The sequence below is a fragment of the Eleginops maclovinus genome, chromosome 14, assembly GCF_036324505.1.
Source record: "Eleginops maclovinus isolate JMC-PN-2008 ecotype Puerto Natales chromosome 14, JC_Emac_rtc_rv5, whole genome shotgun sequence".
NCBI lineage: Eukaryota > Metazoa > Chordata > Actinopteri > Perciformes > Eleginopidae > Eleginops > Eleginops maclovinus.
The window spans coordinates 674,043-695,977 of NC_086362.1; the positions used below are offsets into that span (position 1 = coordinate 674,043).

Below are 21,935 nucleotides of genomic sequence, written 5' to 3' on the forward strand. Positions count from 1 at the left end.
TGGACCCGACTGAGCAGAGAGGTCTGGTTCCTGTCCAAGGTCTACAGCCTGGCCCGACCCATTCAGGTGACCCCCCCATACTCACTTTACTAAAAGGTCCAAACAGATCGTCTTCATGTTGAAACATGTTGCTGATTAAAATATTCAGACCTCCCTGGCCAACGGTCACGACAGTATTGATGTTACCTCTTTATAGAAACTAGATATTTTAACAGCCTTTGAGTTCACTTTACTGTTCAATGTAAAAACTCAATTCCCAATCCTCCAAACGTTACAGCTTTATTGAGACGTTGTTTCTGAGACATCACAAATATCTTATTCAAATAGAACTTTTTAGAACTTCACTTGTGTTGAAATATATGTTTGTTATACCTGTCCCAGGAGTTTGGACCGGCCAGGTTAATCAGGACTGAAGGGGCCCTCCCCAGGACTCGGGTATAAACCCTCTGGAGCTCACTCAGAACTTCAGCACCTTTAACATTTGAACACGTTATCAATCTGATGGTCTGCCAGTTCTAGTTTTTATCCTTTTTATAAATTGTATTCAAATCTTTCAAAAGACAACAAATTATTGTATGGATATTTATTTATTTCAAATGTCTTTTGGTAACAACTGCCTCAAAAGAATTATAATTAACAAATCAAATATAACAATTTAAATATGCTAAAGCCAACGACAAACCACTACAAATATTAATTCATGTAAAATGAGAGATAGACTTAAGGAAAATATATTTTAGAAACAGGAAACAGTTTTCTCTGTGAATAAAGGACTCTCTTACTCCGATGCCTTAAAGGTGAATAAACGTTATATTTTAATGGAATAAAAAAGGTGACAGAAGCTGGACAGGAAGTGATGTCATGACGTTCATCCAGCTAACCAATCACTGAGCTGCCTCTCCCTCAGGAGGCGGGACTACACCCCATGGCATGCTGGGTAAGTAATGAGTAAGCCACTCCCCCCAGCTGCTCCTTGGCTCCTCTGCCTCCCCTCGCTTCACCTCCCAGCCCCCCACCACCCAGTCCTGCTCCTCCCCCCCCCCCCCCTGCCTCCTCCCTCAGGATAACACTGTAGCACTTCCTGGAAACCTCCCCCACCTTTATCCCCACTTCCTCCCCCGAAACCCGACACTCCTCCATCACGTTCCTCCCCCCCACTTCCTCCTCTTTGCTCACCAGCCGGTACATCGTGTTCCTGTACACTCCCCCGGTCTCCCCTCTCTCTTCCGCACCCCCTCCCTCTCTATGGACGTACAGCACCGAGCGATACACGGCCCTCCCTTCCCCCCCTCCCCTCGTTAACAGCCTAATGACCTCCCGCCTCCTCGTTAGCACCACTCTCATTGGCTTGTAGATCTGCCGGTACCAGAGCAGCATCCTCGCCGCGGTCGCCAAAATTGCCGCCGCCGCCGCCAGACACAGCAGGAAGCAGCCGGTGAAGAGCCAGAAACAGAAGACCCCGGCCCCTCGGGCGCCACTAAACCTACCGCCGGCGGTTGTTGCCTTGGGAGCAGCGGTTGTTGCCTTGGGAGCAGCGGTTGTTGCCTTGGTAGTGGTGGCCTTGGTGGTGGTGGTGGTGGTGGTGGTGGTGGTGGTTGTCTCTGGGGTGGTTAAAGGATCAGTCTGGGCTTTCGCTGGCATGATGTTGGCCGGAGTTTCAGTTGAGGGTCTGCCGGCAGGAAGGGTGGTTTGAGGGCCCCATCCCCCATCACTTCTGACCCCGGACCCTGAGTGATCTGACCATTCAATGACCTTTGTAAAGGTTTGGTACCAGGACCATGTCACTACTCTGTGGTACTCGGTCTTAAATTCCTTGACGATCTTCGTTGTCAAAGGCAAAGTAGGGAAAAGAGTAGTCGTAGAAACAGCGGTACCAGTGGTGGTAGGAATGGGAGTAGAAGTAGTAACTGGGATGGGGGGAGCTACAGTTTCCATTTGCTTGTTGCCGTCTCCACGACTCGGAGGTTCTGGCTCTGTTGGACACAGCTCAGATTCTTCAAGGCTCAATACAGCTGTTGCCTTATGCCTCTGAGGGGAGTCGCACACCTGAGGACAGAAAGCAACCGTGAGAAATCAGTCAGGTTTTCAGCCATAGGAGTCATGGTGATGGACGACTTTCCATGGCCGGTTCTCACCACACTCAGAGCGTTGGTCGTGACGATTGGTCCATCCCGGACATAGACGTTGAATTCGTATTCGTCAAGGTAATGGCGCAGGTAACCAAGGGAACAGGAGCAGACCCAGGGATTGGCCGAGAGATAAAGGTACGGCACGTCCTCCTTCGGGCTGAACCAACCGTCAGGCATCGTCAGGACCTGAAATAAAAAGCTTTAGGATAGGCCGCTACAGGCTGGACAACTGAGGGTTAAGGAGATGATGGTTTCCCCACCTTATTGTTCTCGATCAACAGGGTCTCGATCACAGGGAAGGACTGTAGCATGAGGTCTGGAAGAACCTGGATACGATTGGACGACAAGTCCAGGATCTAGAAGGGGCGAGTTAGAAGAGAGACGAGGAGGAGTTGAGAAAACTAAACTTCCGATATGATCCTAACATCCTCACAAGCTCCCTGAATGTTCTGCATCCAAAGTTCTCTCCATTAAACTCCTCTTAACTTCCCAACATGCGACCTTCACAGAATACGTCCTGGCTTCTTAACAAGCTACCTTCATGGCGTAAATCCTATTTTCCTTACATCCTATCTTCATATTTTGCATCCTAACTTCCCAACATGCTTGGCTAACAGAGGGCCTGACCTCCAGCTTGCGGAGTCCGGAGAAGGTGTTGTCGCTCAGAGAAACCACGGCGTTTCCCTCCAGGTAGAGTTCGGTCAGCGCCGGGCAGGCTGAAAAGGATCCGTCAGGGAGGGACGTCAGGAGATTCGACCCCAGCCGGAGGACACTGAGGCTGGGGAGGATCGGAGCGGAGCTGGGGGTCAGCTCTGGAACCTGGAGACAGGAAGTCAAGAAAGTTATATTTTAAATACGAAGGAGAACTAAAACAAGAGATATTAATATAGATCCTTGATCTGCATCCTAACCTCCTATGCTACCTTCACGTCATGCACCCTGATATCCTTAGAGGCCTCCTTCTCGGTATACATCCTTCCTAGCAAGCTAATTTCATAGTTAGCATCTTGAAATCTTAACAAGCCTCCTGATTGGTTTGCATCTTTCCTTGCTAACGGGCTACAATCCCTAATTCCTATCATGCTTCCTTCACGGTCTGCATCCTCGTGATTTCCGTGTTCAGGCGGGAGATATTTATATAGATTAATATGTCGTGTATGTCTTTACTATCATTGCTTCCGGACTCATCAGAGACCTTGTTTCCGGTGAGGTCGATCTCGTAGATCTCTATGAATATCTGGAAGGAGGTCCAGGAGAGGCTGGAGAACAGGTTCTGGGGAAACAACAGCACCTAAAAAAAAAGAAGAAGAAGAAACAGTCAAAGCTGTTTCCTGTCAAACCGCTGCCCTCTTATCGCTCCGCAACAGGAGCCCGTTTTTCCTGCTGAGGTCCCGTCCGTCAAAGGACCCAGAAAACGTGTTTAAAACAGGAAGCTTCACAGAGCAACGCGGGCGCTGCTTTGATCCCTATTTTTTACATTACAGGACAAAATGCAGAGCAAGGTGGACTGCTTTTCAGAATGACAGTCGGTGTTATTACCAAGTAGGTTTACACATCTTGTTTACTTCGGTATTTCTAAATCGTTTTACAATTCTTATATTTTTTACGCATTTTCTTAGTTTTTTCACATTCATTTTATTCTTATTCATTTTATTCTTATTCATTTTATTATTTATTCATTTTATTATTTATTCATTTTATTCTTATTCATTTCTATTATTTATTCATTTTATTCTTATTCATTTCTATTATTTATTCATTTTATTATTTATTCATTTTATTATTTATTCATTTTATTATTTATTCATTTTATTCTTATTCATTTCTATTATTTATTCATTTCTATTATTTATTCATTTTATTATTTATTCATTTCTATTATTTATTCATTTCTATTATTTATTCATTTTATTCTTATTCATTTTATTATTTATTCATTTCTATTATTTATTCATTTCTATTATTTATTCATTTCTATTATTTATTCATTTCTATTATTTATTCATTTTATTATTTATTCATTTCTATTATTTATTCATTTCTATTTGAGTAAGAATAAACGATATTTTCTTTTCATTAATACTGTACGTATTGGTTTGTCATCATAGTAGTTTTTATTATTAGCAGTTATATTTTGACTTTGCAGTTCCCCTGATGGGAGGATACTATTTCCCAAAATATTTGTACTTTCACTTTTTAAAACTATTATTTATTCATTTTATTATTTATTCATTTTATTATTTATTCATTTCTATTATTTATTCATTTTATTATTTATTCATTTCTATTATTTATTCATTTTATTATTTATTCATTTTATTATTTATTCATTTCTATTATTTATTCATTTCTATTTGAGTAAGAATAAACGATATTTTCTTTTCATTAATACTGTACGTATTGGTTTGTCATCATAGTTTTTATTATTAGCAGTTATATTTTGACTTTGCAGTTCCCCTGATGGGAGGATACTATTTCCCAAAATATTTGTACTTTCACTTTTTAAAAAAATCTTTCCTTAAATTTCTCTACAGTTTAATGTCTTTACATTTTACAGACTGAAGTCAGTGTTCCCGCTCTTCCCTGCTCTTGGTGTTACCTTGGTTGCCGGTTCGAGTCCTGCCGGTACTCCGGTGAATCCCGCCGCGGTGCAGTTCTGCCGTGTGCGGTGGTCCTTATCTCTGTCGCCATGACAACCGGGAACGGCTGTTACCGTGCCAACGAGGAAGAGGAGGAGGAGGAGGAGGAGGCGCATTCTGGGCAATACCTGCAGCTCCTGAGAGAAACTGAAGAAACACTCTGACTGTTCTGACTGTACTGTGTGTGTGTGTGTGTGTGTGTGTGACTGACAGCTGCTGAAACAGGAAGTGTGATAAGACCGCTGAGTGTCTGTTGATAGCGTGTGCTTCAACCCTCAACAGGGTTAAAAGAGCAGGAAACAACATTGAATTTAAATGTTCTGTCTGATATTTCAGTGAGAGGGAATATACATAATTATCATTGTTCTCAGTATTATTAAAAAAGATATTGAAATGCACATTATGGGATTTCATTTGATGAATTAAAGCGTAAAAACTAAATGTAAGAAAACAAATACAAAAGAAATCGGAGAAATGTAAATGAAACATTTTAATAAGTCAAAAATAATAATTAGAAGAAAGAGTAGAAAACCCAGGGGGAAGAAATCACACATTTCCAGCTGAAAGGGGCCCCAAGTTCCCAACCAATCAAACGTGACCTCTCAGATTAAAAACCAGAAGGCAGAAGGGATTTCTTCTGGAAGGGACTTTTAACTTTAACGATGCTTTTGAATCCTCACTTGTAAATCCCAGAGGGGGGGGGGGGGGTGTTGGACAGTGAATGGAACATGACGGTGCAGAAATAACGAGGAGACAGTGACTCGGGGGTTTAGTGTTTCGCTGACAGTTTATTGCCGCCGTGTTTCTGCAGGTCGAGCCTGAGATTGATCCTGACAACGACAGAAAAACTAACTCAGTCAATGGGAGGAGGGCTAGACCATGATGTCATCGAGTCTAGAAGGATTCTGAGGTTGTGATTGGATAAGGCCCCCTACTCCTCCTCCTCCTCCTCCTCCTCTCAAAACGCCCGAAAATAATAAAAACTAAACGGAAGATTCAAGAAGAAAAACAACAAATCAGATTTATACCGTGACGCACACTTCAGATTATAATCCTAAATTAACCCGGAAACACACGTAGACATCCAACACACACACACACACACACACTTGCATGAGGGCGAAGAAGATCCCTTTAGCAGCAGCAGAACCCGATATTAAAGACACGTTTTTATACTCAATGACAGTTATAATTATAATAGTGACGTCACATAGCACATGTAGGCGGAGTTAAAATACAGGAAGTAAATGAGTAAACAAAGAAAACAGCCAATCAGAAAAGCCCACGCTGGAAATAAAAAAAAGCTAAATCATAAAAAGGAAATCTCCCATCATGCCCGGCGGTGGCGGCAGATAATAATCGAGATTGTCCTGTGATTGGTCGATTCCGGAGACATGCTTCTCCAGCCAATCACAATCACTTCCTGTGTTTTTGTCATCACCTTGTTAAAAATAAAGAAAGTCACGGAGCGCACGAGCCCCCCTCGTCATCTCTCCCACAACACATTGCTCTGTGTGGGGCGGGGTTCAGGCAGTACCGAAAACTCCCAGCTGACAGTAAACGCGTCATCATTCATGGCAGGTAAAAAAAAACAAAAAACCCTGAGGCTGCGTTCAGGGACATTTGGGAAGTTGGAAATATCACTTCAAACTTTTTTTGCCACAAAAAGATAATCTCAAACTGAATTCCAAATGTCCGACTTCCTGTTGGGTTCAGAGGTCCCAAGAGACTTTATGGTACATCTACATGAGACACACCTGCCTAAAACATTTCGTACATTTAGGATACACGTACTGCGAGGGTTACTTCGTTAAACCCAAGCGCACTTCAGCACTTTTATTGCCAATTTAATTGTAAAACCCTAAAAAAAACCGCGTAATTTTAACAATGTTATTCAACTTCACTCTGTAGTTCTTTGTTTTTATAGCCAGAACGCTTTAAAGTAACTGTAACGAGCGTTTTCTGCTATTCCCTGACAATTCAAACTATGGGCCTTTCTCTGCTTAAACGTTTTCGGAGTTTAGAAGCTCCACAATTGTGTATTGCGCAATACCAGCAAGTGCACATCGTCTCAAAAAGTTCATTCTTCCAAGAACAACTCGCAAGAACGTTCTCCCCAAGTACACAAGTCCGTTCTTTGCATTCTTGGTATTGAGAAACGCCGGATATTCTTTGATAAATGACGTAAAAAGTACGACCGTATGTCGACAAAAGGTGACATTCAATTCAACGTAAAATGGAGAAAAAGACAAAGATTCCCAGCTTCCCAACGTCTCCTGAAAGCAGCCGTTTAATCCTCGTCCTTCATGGACATTATTACTCTTTGAATTGTCGTTTCTAAATGTAAAATCACACAGAACATGTAACTTCAGACACAAAGTCTCTTTTCCTTCTGTCTTATACTACATTTCCCAGAGTTCCTTGCTCACATGGGCCTCACTCCATCATGTCTCCCACGTGTGTCGAATAAGTCACATCGCTTGCATTTCCCACGATTGCCAGACAGTGAAGGTGACACAGCCCGTTTTAAAATAGATTCATCTTTATAAAAACAAACTTCAAATATACACACAACGCTTTAAATCATCCAACATGCCACTTCACTTCTTCCTTACACCTTCCATTAAATCCACCTGTCTGTCTGTACTGTACACCTGTCTGTCTGTCCACCGCGCTCTTTGGTTGATAGCACTTCAGGAACACAAGGGAGAAACAGAACTACGAGCCTCAATAATCCCCGTACACCATAAATGCTGCTTTGGCTAAACTAAGCTAAGCTAAGCTAAGCTAAGCTAATACTTTCCCTTCGCTCTACTCATTGCTCAGGCTAGCAGGCTAACCCTCTCTGGCTGTATCGAGCTAGTTAGCCTCCAGGGCTAAATTCGGCTAACAAGGAGGAGCTCATTTAACTCAGAGATAAACAAAACAACATACTTCTTCTTTCAGTAGAAACACACAACATCAGGAGACTTCTGCTAACAGTGGCTAGCCACGGAAGCTAACACTTCAGCTTCAAAGCACTGTTTCAAAAACGGCTAATCATCAACGCAGCCATTAATAACATCTGATAACGGGACACACTTCCTTCCTGTTCGACAGCCTTACACACAGCAACAAAACACAGAGCCAACGCGTGCTAGCAGGGTGAGCGATGGTCCCAGGGTCCCGTGTTCTTGAGGGGCCAAAACAGCTGATCACATGTTCACCAGACCTAAGTTAGCTTAGCATGTCAGTTTATAACAAGAAAAGAGACCCTGGGAAAAACACACACACACACACACACACACACACACACACACACACACACACACACACACACACACACACACACACACACACACACACACACACACAGCAGGAGTAGAGGTACAGGGTGTGTGTGAGGGCTGCTCTAGTGTTGTAAAGGTGCTTAAACGCACACGCGGCAGCCAATCAGAGACCCGCTGCGGTCACATGGTCATGTCCTTGATCACAGCAGCCAATCAGAGGCCCGCTGCGGTCACATGTCCTTGCTGTTTTTGAGGTCCGGTGCGCTGAACTGCCTCCTCATCCGGGGCGGCGTGTTGAAGCCCCACCCCCCCACTGGAGGCCCAGCACCCATCAGCATCACGTCAGGGGGGGGGGCCCCCGGGGCGTGGCAGACTGTGGTAGTGGTGCGGTGGCGGTGGCGGCAGACCCCCTGGAGCGGGCTGGAATGGTGCATTGTGGGGGTTGTAGTACGGGTGGGGGTGGAACTGATGGTGGGGGGGATGGTTGTAAGGGAACCCCCCCCCCTCTCCTCCTCCCCCTCCTCCTCTCGGGCCGGGCGATGCCCCCCTCCTCTGCCTCGGTCGCCCCTGGTGATCGTTATCATAGTTACTGTTGCCGTGGTGGGCGGAGCCATCGAACGAGTTGCGTCGGTAACGGCGGTTCTGCTGCTGGTTGCTATGCTGGTTAGCCTGGTTACCGTGCTGGTTGTTGAAGAAGCCGCCCTGATTGCCGTGGTTACGCTGTTGTTGTTGCCAGTTGCGGTGAGGGCTGGGGCTTCGCATGCGAGGAGGGGGCGGAGCCTGCAGGAAGGGGAGGGGCAAAAGACCCTGATGGGGGGGGGGAAGGGGGGCTGAGGGCGATGCTTTACCCTCCCCCACTCCTCCCCCTTCCTCCCCACCATCTCCTCCCCCTCCCTCTCCAAGTCCCAGCGCCTGTAGGGCAGCGGTGGCCGGTCCCCATGACAACCGGTGGGCGGGGTTACTCTTGAAGGGGAACTTCAGCTTGCACTCTTGGGGAGGGATGAAGCGCCCAGTACCAGGGAGGTGGACCGGGACCATGGGGGAGGGCTGACCTGCAGGCGGGGAGAAAGGGGAGACAATCAATCAAATTTACCGATTGACGACCTCTCACACTACCGTACCCAGAGTTCCACATCAAGTAGCCACGCCCCTTTCCCCACTTCCTGTTTAACCGCTGATTATTAAATCCTCATGAGAGGACGGTTTTAGTAATGGAGTCTTGTGGTGTGAATTTATAAATAAAGTCAGAATCTCAGAAAAAACTCTGGCTCAGGTTCTGACCCTGGCTCTAGTTCTCACCTGGACTCTGGTTCTGGTTCCGGAGCTTTCCCCGGATGTTCTGCTGCTGCAGGTTCAGGATGCGCTGCTGTTCCTGCTTCAGCCAGCGGAGGCGCCCTCTCCTGAAGGCCGGGTCCTCGTCCATCAGACGCTTCACCCGGACCTCCGGTTTCTTAGGAGGAGGGTCTCCCTCCCCCCGGGCCTCTCCCTCCTCCTCCTCCTCCTCCTCCTCCTCCTCCCCCTCTTCCTCCCCCCTGAAAGGAGACCCTCCCCCCTCCTCTTCCTCCCCTTCCACAGGGATGATGGACTCCATCTTTATCATCCGGTCCCTCAGAGCCCGGATCTCCTCGTCCTTCATGTTGTTCTGCAGCTTCACTTCCTGCAACACACACACACACACACACACACACACACACACACACACACACACACACACACACACACACACACACACACACACACACACACACACACACACACACACACACACACAATGAATAATGATATTGAATATTATATCCCTGTGTAGCTCAGGGGAACAGCCGCTCTCACCTCCAGGATGTCGGTGAGTTTGTCGATGTGCGCCTTCAGGTCGTACATGTTGTTCTTCTTCTCCCCTCCCTCCCCTCCCTCCCCCGTCTCCCCTGCTCCTCCCCCCTCCTCAGTGGGGGGGCTCCTCTCCTCTCCGATGCCCACAGTGTCGCAGACGTCCTGGGATACGAACCTCCAGCTCTCCCTCTCGTTGGGGTCCTTCTTCGAGTACATGCGGCTCAGCTCCTTCATCTTCACGATGGACAGCGCCTCGATCTCCTGCCGCGAGTGACGGAAGTCCCCCAGCGCCACCTGGTGGAGGAGAGGGGTGTTACACTCAGCCTCAGGAAGAAGATCATTCCTCGGTGTTCTAGCAGTTTCCCTCTGCTCCCAGTCACTAAGCTCAGCTCAGCTCAGCTCAGCTCAGCTAAGCTCCTCACCTCGTAGCAGATCTCCTTCACTGCCTGCATCCTCAGGTCCTCCATAGTGACCCGTTTGGGGTCTTTGCTGATCCTCCTCCTCTGGGGGATCTGGTAAACCCTGAGGGGCTCCCGGCGCTTACCACTGCTGGGGAGGCCACAGCGCTTTACTATGGACTGAACCTGGGGGGTGGGGGGGCAGGTGAGCGACAGGTGAGAGACAGGTGAGCAACAGGTGAGAGACAGGTGAGAGACAGGTGACAGAGCCCTGTGTCTGTGTGTTATCGCCCTCCGGTGGTCACAATGATAACATTGTAAACTTAATAAAAGATATTCTTAAATGTTCAAGAACTAAAACAAAATGAAATTCTGTGATTCATAAAATGTGTGTGTGTGCACCTTGTTAGCAGGTAGCTTCTCTCTCAGAGAGCTGATGAGTCTCCAGCTTTCTTCACACGATCGTTTGTCAGAGTCGTCTCCACTGTCACTGTCTGCGTACTACAGCACAGAACATATATATATAAATACACACTATATAGTCTGTATATATATTAGGGCTGTCAACGTTAATGTCCGCGATTAATCTTGAAACCATAACGCGTTAAAAAAAAATGAACGCAAATGAATCACATTCTCAAGTTTGACCCCAAACTTCCTACCGTAATTCCAGCGCGCATGTTTACCTGGCTGAATTACTGAAAGGCGTCACAAACACAGATAACACGATGACTGAGGAGGCGTTCCCTGGTGTGCTTAACGGTACATTTAGTTTTAAAAAGCTTCCAGACGGAAGTTCAGATCAAACCAAAGTTGTGTGCACATATTGCAGTGATGAACTGTCCTTCCACCGAAGCACAACGAGCCTGAAGTACCATCTTCGGGCAAAGCACATCTTTGCTGATGCTAGCACTGAGACAGCATCAAGCCGTGTTCGCCAAACTACACTGGCAGAGTGCAGCAAGGGCAAGTCTGTCCACAGAGCGACAACAACTAAGCTAACCCATGCTATCGCTAAAGGGATCCCCGTTGACTGCAGGCCCATCAACATCGTTGAAGACCAGGGGCTTCAAGGTATTATCCAGATCGCCTCCGATGACCCATCATACAAGCCACCTGCTAGGGGAACTATTGTCTCCAGAATTCATGAATTGTTTGGCAGAGAAAAGGCAAAGAAGCGGAGCAGTTGGCACAGGCTACATTTATTGCACCGACTGGAGACCACTGGACATCAGTAAGCAACCATTACTACCTCGGTGTAACAGCACACCTAATCGATGACCAATGGCAACTGCACTCGTTCGCTTTAGGTGTGGTGAAAACAGAGGAAAGGCATTTTGCAGAAGCATGTGCTAGTCAGTTTCTTGAAGTTGCAAAGGAGTGGGAGATTACAGACAAGGCCACCACTATAGGAACAGACAGCAGGCAAGGAGTCTACCATTCGAGCACATGCCCTGTGTAGCGCACATTATACAGAGGGTAATCACGGTGCCTCTCCGTGACAGCGGGTTTGACAGTGCTTTAGCCAAGTGCCGTAAAACAGTCGGACATTTCAAACACAGTCCTGCAAACACAGCAGAGCTGAAACTTCAGCAAGCCTCTCATGGGCAAGAAGAGCAGTCACTTGTCCAGGACATACCCACGCGCTGGAGTTCAACTCTCGAAATGATAAAGCGTGTCCAAAACAACAAAGACCCACTGAAGGCAACGCCAGCACAGCAGAAGCACAAGTTAGCCATGCTAACCTCAGCTGAATATGACAGGCTGGCAAAGTTGGAAACACTGCTGGAGCCATGCAGGTAAGGTGACTTCCCATCTCCAATACTCATCATCTCCAATTTTATTTTCTGGCAAATACAATGAATACAATAGTCACTTTGTTATTGTACTTCAGAAATAGTTGTAGGCCTGTCCCCTAAATGGGTGTTAAATGAATTAAAGGTGTAGTCATTAATACTGTTGGTTTGTGTGTTTGTAGGTATGTCACTGAGCTCCTGGGTGGTGACAGATATGTGTCCTGCTCTGTAGTGCTGCCTGCACTCTGCCACCTCTTGGTACGATGGAGGTCTCAGATGTTGACCCTGCCTACATAGTGCGCTTCAAGACTGCATTCACAGAGGACCTCAACAGACGAAAGGACAACACAAACCTGTTATGGCTAAAGGTAGCAACAGCTCTAGATCCCAGATTCAAGGACCTCAGGTGCCTGCCCAGAGCAGAGAGGGAAGAGGTGTGGCAAAAGCTGAGTGAGATGCTGAAGGACAGAGAACCTGCATCACAGCCATCCGGAGAGGAAATTGAACCAGAGCCACCAAGAAGAAGAAGATGGCCCTCCTACTGATGGGGTCAGAGTCAGAGTCTGATGATGAGGCACTGTCCACAGACAAAACTGTAGACAGGTATAAAGCAGAGCCCAGTGTCGGCAGAGAGGCATGTCCACTACAGTGGTGGGCGGCACACACAGGTGCTCAAGGTAAGCTGGCCCATATTGCACAGAGGTGCTTGGCTACACCTGCCCCAACAGTGCCATGTGAGAGACTGTTGTCTTTGGCAGGCCACATTGTGCAGAAGAAGAGGTCCGCTCTGTCATCTGAAAATGTCAACAAGCTGGTCTGCCTGAGCAACTGGTTGAAAGAAAAGTAGAGTGTATGAACAGGTGGACTGGAGTCATGTCACACAAGTTCACGCTGTTTAAAATAATCTGATTCAACTAAGAGTGAAAAGGGACTGCTCACTCTGTACCTTCAAAGACACTATGGCATTCAGTTTGTTAAATAGGCCCACTGTTACTCACTACAGCATTCATTTGGGTGAGATGTTACTTTGCAAACTCTTTACAGGCAAGCTGTTCACATTCACTTTGTAGCAGGCGTCACTTTGTAACTGTTTATGTGGTTGTCTGCTAATCCTTCTAGTCTGCAGTTCATTACGGATGTTGTGAGCAATGCCAAGCACTCCCTGACACTTCTTACTCAGCAAACTAATAGATTCTAGTTCAGAAATGATCACAACTAAGCTGAGATCTTATAATGAAGTAAAAACTGTGGTTCCTCTAACCAGTTAGTCATGCGTTTCTTTATTCCAACACCACACATGATGTATTTGTTTTATCTCCCCAAAAATGCAAGTAAATACTAGTATTTTAAACTTGTGATTAATCACAACCTGTAATTGTGATTAATCACAACCTGTAATTGTGATTAACTCGATTACATTTTTTAATCGTTTGACAGCACTAATATATATATATATATATATATACATATATATATATATATATATATATGTATACACAGTGTATTTATATATATTAAGTTTAATAACCCACCAGTCTGTGTTGCTCCAGCAGCAGGTCGGCCTCCTCTTTCTCTCTACGGTACTGAACCTCCATATCCTGCAGCCTGACACACACACACACACACACACACACACACACACACACACACACACACACACACACACACACACACACACACACACACACACACACACACACACACACACACACACACACACACACACACACACACACACACACACTAATTAATTCAAGTGAAACAATGAAATGTTTGATTACTTCTGTCTGTGCTGAAACCAAATTATTTCTCCTCTGGTGAACATTGATCTTAATCTAAATGTAAAACAATGACAAAGATCCTCTATTTATTCTGAATTCTTCAGTCTTTGCAGATATTTTTTCTGCCTCTGCGTTTCCTCCTCACCTCTTCTCCATCTCCAGCTTGATGTCGATGCCCTGCTTCTCCAGCAGCTCCCTCTGGGCGTAGTTCCAGTCCTCCGGCTCTCCCTGCAGGTCGGGCTTGGCGCTACGCTCCCGCTCCAGACGGGCCTGCTCCGGGTGGTTGAACCGAAAGACGTGGTTCTTCCCCATCACGATCCGGTGCCCTGAACACAGGGGGTTTCAGTAACACGGGGAGTTTCAAAATAAGAGCACACACAGGGTTTCACAATAAAAGCACGGACAGACATGATGGAAATCATCATGCTTTGCAAAAAAACCCAAAAAGTAAATATGGCTGTTATATTTTAAGATAAAATACCCTGCACACCATTTCTCTAATTCAATATTTAAAAAATAAAATAAGAGGATAACCTAAAGTACTTTCACCTTGTTTTAAAACGACGGCATCCTCGATCTGCTTCCCGTTAACGTACGTCTCCGCTCCGATTAACGGCTCCAGAGTCACTACCACTAAAAACACACACAGCAGAGGTTACACACACACACACACACACACACACACACACACACACACACACACACACACACACACACACACACACACACACACACACACACACACACACACACACACACACACACACACACACACACACAGGGGGCTGTATATCTAGAAACATGAGGGTTAGATACCTGCAGACAGATTTCCGTGCAGCTTTTACAGAGAGAAGAAGAAACAGTCACTCACTGAACACACACACACACACACACACACACACACACACACACACACACACACACACACACACACACACACACACACACACACACACACACACACACACACACACACACACACACACACACACACACACACACACACACAGTCCATTTAGTGGACTTAATTAGTGATTGTTTGTGGAAGAAGTCATGAATTCAAAATAAAGGCTGAAATTCTTCTGAGACTTTGGGAACAAATGAACCAGAGAAAAGTGTTACAATAATATTTATGTTTTTGCCATTTGAAGTAATTTAATTCCTTAATAAAAAGTCATTTCACAATGTCAGAAAACTGTTTTGTGTCTGACATTGTGAAATATTTCTTCTTTATTTTATATTTGGGTTTCAGAGTTTTTAGTATTCCTTTCATTTTCAACGCCGAATGTTTTTCCCGGGGAAACCTGAACAAAAACGGTTTCCAGTCCAACCACCAGAGGGCGATAAAACACAGACAAACAGGCAGGCAGACAGGCAGGCAGGCAGGCAGACAGACAGACAGACAGACAGACAGACAGACAGACAGCAGTCTCACCTTCCCCCTGCTCGTTGGTCTCACTCACGAACACACAGTGGATCTCTTTAATGAAATGTCCCGACAGCTTGATGTCCACGTCCTGCTGACCCACCCTGAGACACAGATAAATATAAACAAATATACAGAGTAAACAACATTAATAATAAACAACAACATCTGTTAATCTTAGAAAAATACAAAAATCAAACCTGCTTTGATTTATCAAATATCTTAGATAATAGAACATGTAACAATCACAACAACATTATTAATAATAACAATAATAACAACAATAAAGCATATCTAATATTCAATTCAAATCTGTGACGCTCTCACAACGACAGGACACAACACCTAAAGGTGTTTTTAGTCTCATAAATTCGGGAATGATCGAAATGGATTACTCTTCCTTCATTTTTCCAAGCGAATCTCAAACACATAACCATGTCGTGTTGTCTTTCTGAATATTAATTCATGCACAGTCACATCTCCCCCGATAACCCTGTGAGTACAGGACTGAATGTGATGAGCGGATGAAGGCCGGACCTGGTGAAGCCCTCCTTGATGTAGTACAGCAGACACTCGGACATCAGAGGGTCCTCGTTCAGGTTCACCAGGTGAGGCGTCTGAAACATCAACCTTTATTTAAACACGCTACATTAACAGTGCTAACGTCTGAAGGAGAGCTCATTATTCATATTATTTACATCTTTCCTCTGGTCATACTCACTCCTTTAGGGGAGAAGACCCCCAGCGTGCCCCCGTCCTCTTTAATGGAGACGCCCATCTCCGCCAGGATCGACTCTCTGAGGACACAATGATCGATCAATGAAATACATTTAACACACAAACCAATTATCATGGAAGCAGAAAATATTCTAAAGAAAACGTGTCAGATATTTCAAGAGAAGGAGTCTGAAAATGTAAACAAAAAAATAAGAAATAAATAAGATGTTCTGAAATCTGAGAACCAATGAAATACTTGTTATTTTATCTCTGGCTGTTTCGACTTCCTCAGAACCGTTTCATCACTTTTCTAAATTGTATCTTCACTAAAATGCTGCTGCTGCTCAAATGATAATTCAACCTCTCAGAACGAGGTTTCAATAACAACAATAACAAACAACAAACAAAAGTCACTGAGGTCGAATGAACGCTGCAGGTGGAGTCAGTGAACACACCTCTCCAGACGGATGGACTCGGTCTTCCTCAGCTTCTCCTCCCACGTCTCGTTGAGCTCGGCGATGATCTTCTCCGTCTCCTGAAACAGAGAGAGGTCAGAGGTCAGGGTGCAGAGACTCCGCCTCTAACCTCCATCAGCACAACGGCTCCCCACCAGCAGCCGCTCCGCCGCCTCCTCTTTGCTGATTGGCTCCTCCTCGTCCTCCATCAGCTGGTCGGGGTCGGGGGGCTCGTCCGCCGAAGACTCCGCCTCTGCAGGAAGTAGATTTCCAGAGGAAATCACAAGAACAAACACTAATATTTTTATAGGAAGTAGACCTTCTGGAATCAGAGAGACTTCCAAAGTAAAGCCACAGGAAACAATAATCATGGATTAAAATCTAAGAAAGGAAATACATTCAAATAAAAGTGAAAGACAGAACTTTCACAAATGAAATAAAACAACAACTAAAGGGACTACAAAATAAAATGTATGCACAGTAAGTCAACAATAATAAGTCAACAATAATAAGTCAACAATAATAAGTCAACAATAATAAGTCAACAATAAGTCAACAATAATAAGTCAACAATAATAAGTCAACAATAATACGTAAACAATAATAACTCAACAATAATAACTCAACAATAATAAGTCAACAATAATACGTAAACAATAATAAGTCAACAATAATACGTAAACAATAATAAGTCAACAATAATACGTAAACAATAATAAGTCAACAATAATACGTAAACAATAATAAGTCAACAATAATAAGTCAACAATAATAAGTCAACAATAATAAGTCAACAATAATACGTAAACAATAATAAGTCAACAATAATACGTAAACAATAATAAGTCAACAATAATAAGTCAACAATAATAAGTCAACAATAATACGTAAACAATAATACGTAAACAATAATAAGTCAACAATAGCTGATTTCAGGAATAGTTTTTAAGTATCCGTTCAGATTTATGTAAAATAAAGACAATTCCTGTTACACACACACACACACACACACACACACACACACACACACACACACACACACACACACACACACACACACACACACACACACACACACACACACACACACACACACACACACACACACACACACACACACACACACACACACACACACCTGAGGGGGCAGAGCTATCCTTCTCAGCGATCCCATTGGCTGTCAGAGCCAGCTGCTGCAGCGAGGAGGGGGGGGCGCCTGACACAGCGGGGGGGCTGCTGCTGTTGTTGTTCACTGTTACAGAGAGAGAGAGTTAATCTCACACACACACACACACACACACACACACACACACACACACACACACACACACACACACACACACACACACACACTCTTTAAATACCCTGCCCTAACATACCATACATACCAAAACACACACCGCAGACACACACACACACACACACACACACACACACACACACACACACACACACACACACACACACACACACACACACACACACACACACACACACACACACACACACACACACACACACACACACACACACACAGTTTCTCATTATATCTGCAGAGTATAAAGAGGTATTAATAAGAGCTTTTCTCTGTATATATTGCAGTATTTGACGTGTGTATTTGGAGTACTCAGCAGCTCTTCAGAGAGTACTGCATGTATTATAGTGTATATAATAAATACACACTATATATAGTGTGTATTTAGCATGTATTTGTAGTAGTACTTGTGTTCTGCAGCAGCTCCTGCAGGCCCTGGCTGAACAGCAGGCTCCGGAGCCGCTCCACCTCGTCCTTGAGCTCCCGGATCAGCCGGGCGTTGGGGTCCTCGTTGATGATGGCGTTGCAGCGGATCTGTTTGGCCCGGTCTGCGTACCTGCACACAGAAACACGAGTATTAATGTGTGTGTGTGTGTTAGATTACTGCAGCAGTGTGTGTGTGTGTGTGTGTGTGTGTGTGTGTGTGTGTGAGTCTGACCGCAGCGTGCTGAGCGTCTCCTCGTAGTTGATGTCTGCCGGACTCAGAGCGGCGATCATCGCGGTGCGGGAGTTTCCTCCTGAAGAACACAGGAAGTACTGGTACTACATCCTGTACTACAGTACTATATATATATATATATATATAGTACTGTACTACATCCTGTACTACAGTACTATATATATATATATATATATAGTACTGTAGTACAGGATGTAGTACAGGATGTAGTACAGGATGTAGTATATATATATATAGTACTGTAGTACAGGATGTAGTACAGGATGTAGTACAGGATGTAGTACAGGATGTAGTACAGTACTACATCCTGTACTACATCCTGAGGATTGATTCTGGATTACTGATCTGATTGTACTTCTTCTCACCCAGGTTCTCCTTCAGCAGCCAGGTGAGCACGGAGTCTCTGTAGGGGATGAAGTCACTCCTCCTCTTCTTGTTGCTCTGCTGCACAGAAAGGGTGGAAGAAAGGAACTATGGATAAAATGGTACAATATTTAAAAGATAGAAAACACACATATATAAACAATAACAGTGACCTACAGTAAAAACATGTATATTAACAAGTAAATTCAACACAAAAACATCATGGATAAACGGTAATACAGAGATAAAATAACAACATACCAAACATTCTATATTCATAGGGAGATGTATTCCTCATTATAATTATGTGATAATATGATGAGTCACTAATGAAAGGAACTACTAACCATCTCAGCCAGAGCGGATATGACCTTCCCCAGCGTGGTGAGGGATTTATTAATGTTGGCTCCTTCCTGTTCAGAGGAAACAGAGACATGTTGATGAGCAACCAAAAATAACAATGAAAGGATAAAGAATAAGAGTGAAGATGTGACCTCTGACCTTTAGCCGGGTTCCCTTTGCCCCCGAAGAGTCGGCGCGTTCACTTCCTGCCAGATCCACCAGACTGATCTTACTCACCTGGAAACACAGGTAATCAATTATACATGAATAAAACACAAACAAATAAAACACAAACAAATAAAACACAAACAAATAAAACACAAACAAATAAAACACAAACAAATAAAATATAAACAAATAAAACACAAACAAAAAAAAAAAAAAAAAAAAAAAAAAAAAAAAAAAAAAAAAAAAAAAAAAAAAAAAAAAAAAAAAAAAAAAAAAAAAAAAAAAAAAAAAAAAAAAAAAAAAAAAAAAAAAAAAAAAAAAAAAAAAAAAAAAAAAAAAAAAAAAAAAAAAAAAAAAAAAAAAAAAAAAAAAAAAAAAAAAAAAAAAAAAAAAAAAAAAAAAAAAAAACAAAAAAAAAAAAAAAAAAAAAAAAAAAAAAAAAAAAAAAAAAAAAAAAAAAAAAAAAAAAAAAAAAAAAAAAAAAAAAAAAAAAAAAAAAAAAAAAAAAAAAAAAAAAAAAAAAAAAAAAAAAAAAAAAAAAAAAAAAAAAAAAAAAAAAAAAAAAAAAAAAAAAAAAAAAAAAAAAAAAAAAAAAAAAAAAAAAAAAAAAAAAAAAAAAAAAAAAAAAAAAAAAAAAAAAAAAAAAAAAAAAAAAAAAAAAAAAAAAAAAAAAAAAAAAAAAAAACAAATAAAACACAAACAAATAAAACACAAACAAATAAAACACAAACAAATAAAACACAAATGAATATTTTAAATAAATATAAATACATTTCAAAAAGTAAAAAACAAATACATGTTAATTTATTGTCATGGATTAATTTAGATAATATTAAATTAAAGATGTGTTTTTATTTATTTTAAAACGTAGATAAATATTTGTCGCACCTTCTCTGTGTCGAGGCTGGTCATCTGGTCCCTCCGTCTCTGAGTGAAGACGATGGTGAAGACGGCGTGGGATCGGGAGGAGGTCTCGTTCATGTTGGTCGCCGCCACCGTCCTGCAGACAGAGAGCAGGAACTCAGACATTAATCATAAACACACGGGTCGGATTCACAGGTTAATGATCTGGACTACATTTCCCAGAATGCCTCGGTAAACCCTTAAAGGATGGGTCCAGCTCCTGGCTCTGTAGCAGTGCTTCTCAACCTTTTTTGGGCCAGCGCTCCTTTGCATTACCCAGGTCGCTTTCCGCCCCCCATCACATAAAGTGTAGGCTAACTGTCTCTGCTCTAAGACGGATTATTATATAGGATTTATATTATATTACATATATATATTATATAGATTATATTGTATTCTATATATAATATATAGAATACAATATAATATATAGAATCTATAGAATATATAGAATACAATATAATATATAGAATACAATATAATATATATTATATATATATTATATTGTATTCTATATATTATATATAGAATACAATATAATATATATTATATATATATTATATTGTATTCTATATATTATATATAGAATACAATATTCTATATATTATATTGTATTCTATATATTATATATATTCTATATATTATATTGTATTCTATATATTATATATATTCTATATAATATATTGTATTCTATATATTATATTGTATTCTATATATTCTATATATTATATTGTATTATATATAATATATTGTATTCTATATATTCTATATATTATATTGTATTCTATATATTCTATATATTATATTGTATTATATATAATATATTGTATTCTATATATTATATAGATTATATTGTATACTATATATTATATAGAATATATAGAATACAATATATATATATTATATTGTATTCTATATATTCTATATATTCTATATATTCTATATATTATATTCATTTTGTATTTCAATTCTTACTATATTTTCTTATTAGGCTGCTAAATTAGATTACTATAAAAACTCAAATCCGCTCAGATTTAAGTTACATGTTAACATTTCTAAATATTAATATTAATAAGAATATTCTTTAGTCTATAAAACGCCCCCCTTTAAAAGCGATTGCCTCCACCCCGTTGAGAACCCCTGCTGTGAGGTAATAACTCTCGTTAATAATAACGAGGACCCACCGCGCCTTGTTGCCGGCGTCCATCAGGTCCCGGATGTCGGAGAACCCGGTGACGGCAAGTTTGGAGAGATCCTCCACGTAGGGTCCGAGGATCGGGTGCTCTCGGACCCTCAGAGTCCCGGAGGACTTTGGGTTCAGGAGGTCCCGGACCCGCTCGCAGTAAATCTCCATGTACGAGACCTGGGGGGGCAGAAACACGTTCGTTACAAAAACAGAAAAAGTGTTTGGAAAAAAATCACGAAAATATTTGAGAAAGAAATCCAAGAAAACATGAAATCACACAAACATCCTCCTTCCTGAGTTTATGTTGCTGTTGTTGTTGTTGTTGTTGTTGTTGTTGTTGTTGTTGTGATTTCTGAAATGTTTTGACCTTCAGGGACACCATACGTGTGAATAAAGAGGTTTACCTCCACAGAGTAGTTCAGGTCAGGATCCACGTTCTGTCCGGTTCTCTGAAACAGATCCTCACACAGCTACACACACACACACACACACACATTATATAATGTATATATTATATTTACCTGTATATGTACGGTCTGTAT

At 42.4% G+C, this 21,935-nt stretch overlaps 2 protein-coding genes across 2 annotated transcripts in view; both read right to left on the reverse strand.

Annotated features, from left to right (window-relative positions):
• Positions 1–903: 903 nt before the first annotated feature.
• LOC134876271 (platelet glycoprotein Ib alpha chain) lies at positions 904–5,100 on the reverse strand. Its single transcript, XM_063901251.1, has 6 exons — positions 4,729–5,100; positions 3,325–3,420; positions 2,757–2,948; positions 2,390–2,485; positions 2,136–2,315; positions 904–2,046 (listed from the first exon to the last, which is right to left on the reverse strand). The coding sequence occupies exons 1-6, from the start codon at positions 4,882–4,884 to the stop codon at positions 904–906; spliced, it is 1,863 nt and encodes a 620-aa protein (XP_063757321.1). The 5' UTR covers positions 4,885–5,100.
• Positions 5,101–5,536: 436 nt separating this feature from the next.
• Positions 5,537–21,935, reverse strand: part of LOC134876089 (kinesin-like protein KIF1C) — a 29,349-nt gene continuing 12,950 nt past the window's right edge. The window contains 23 exon segments of the mRNA XM_063900938.1: positions 5,537–8,394; positions 8,396–9,089; positions 9,337–9,694; positions 9,868–10,158; positions 10,287–10,448; positions 10,665–10,763; positions 13,591–13,663; positions 13,985–14,165; positions 14,389–14,472; positions 15,275–15,369; positions 15,803–15,882; positions 15,987–16,062; positions 16,438–16,517; positions 16,593–16,690; positions 17,576–17,689; positions 18,160–18,308; positions 18,411–18,489; positions 18,797–18,902; positions 19,142–19,207; positions 19,296–19,373; positions 20,193–20,304; positions 21,392–21,570; positions 21,798–21,863. Of these exon segments, the coding sequence (XP_063757008.1) occupies positions 8,268–8,394; positions 8,396–9,089; positions 9,337–9,694; positions 9,868–10,158; positions 10,287–10,448; positions 10,665–10,763; positions 13,591–13,663; positions 13,985–14,165; positions 14,389–14,472; positions 15,275–15,369; positions 15,803–15,882; positions 15,987–16,062; positions 16,438–16,517; positions 16,593–16,690; positions 17,576–17,689; positions 18,160–18,308; positions 18,411–18,489; positions 18,797–18,902; positions 19,142–19,207; positions 19,296–19,373; positions 20,193–20,304; positions 21,392–21,570; positions 21,798–21,863 (3,447 nt within the window). The 3' untranslated portion in view covers positions 5,537–8,267.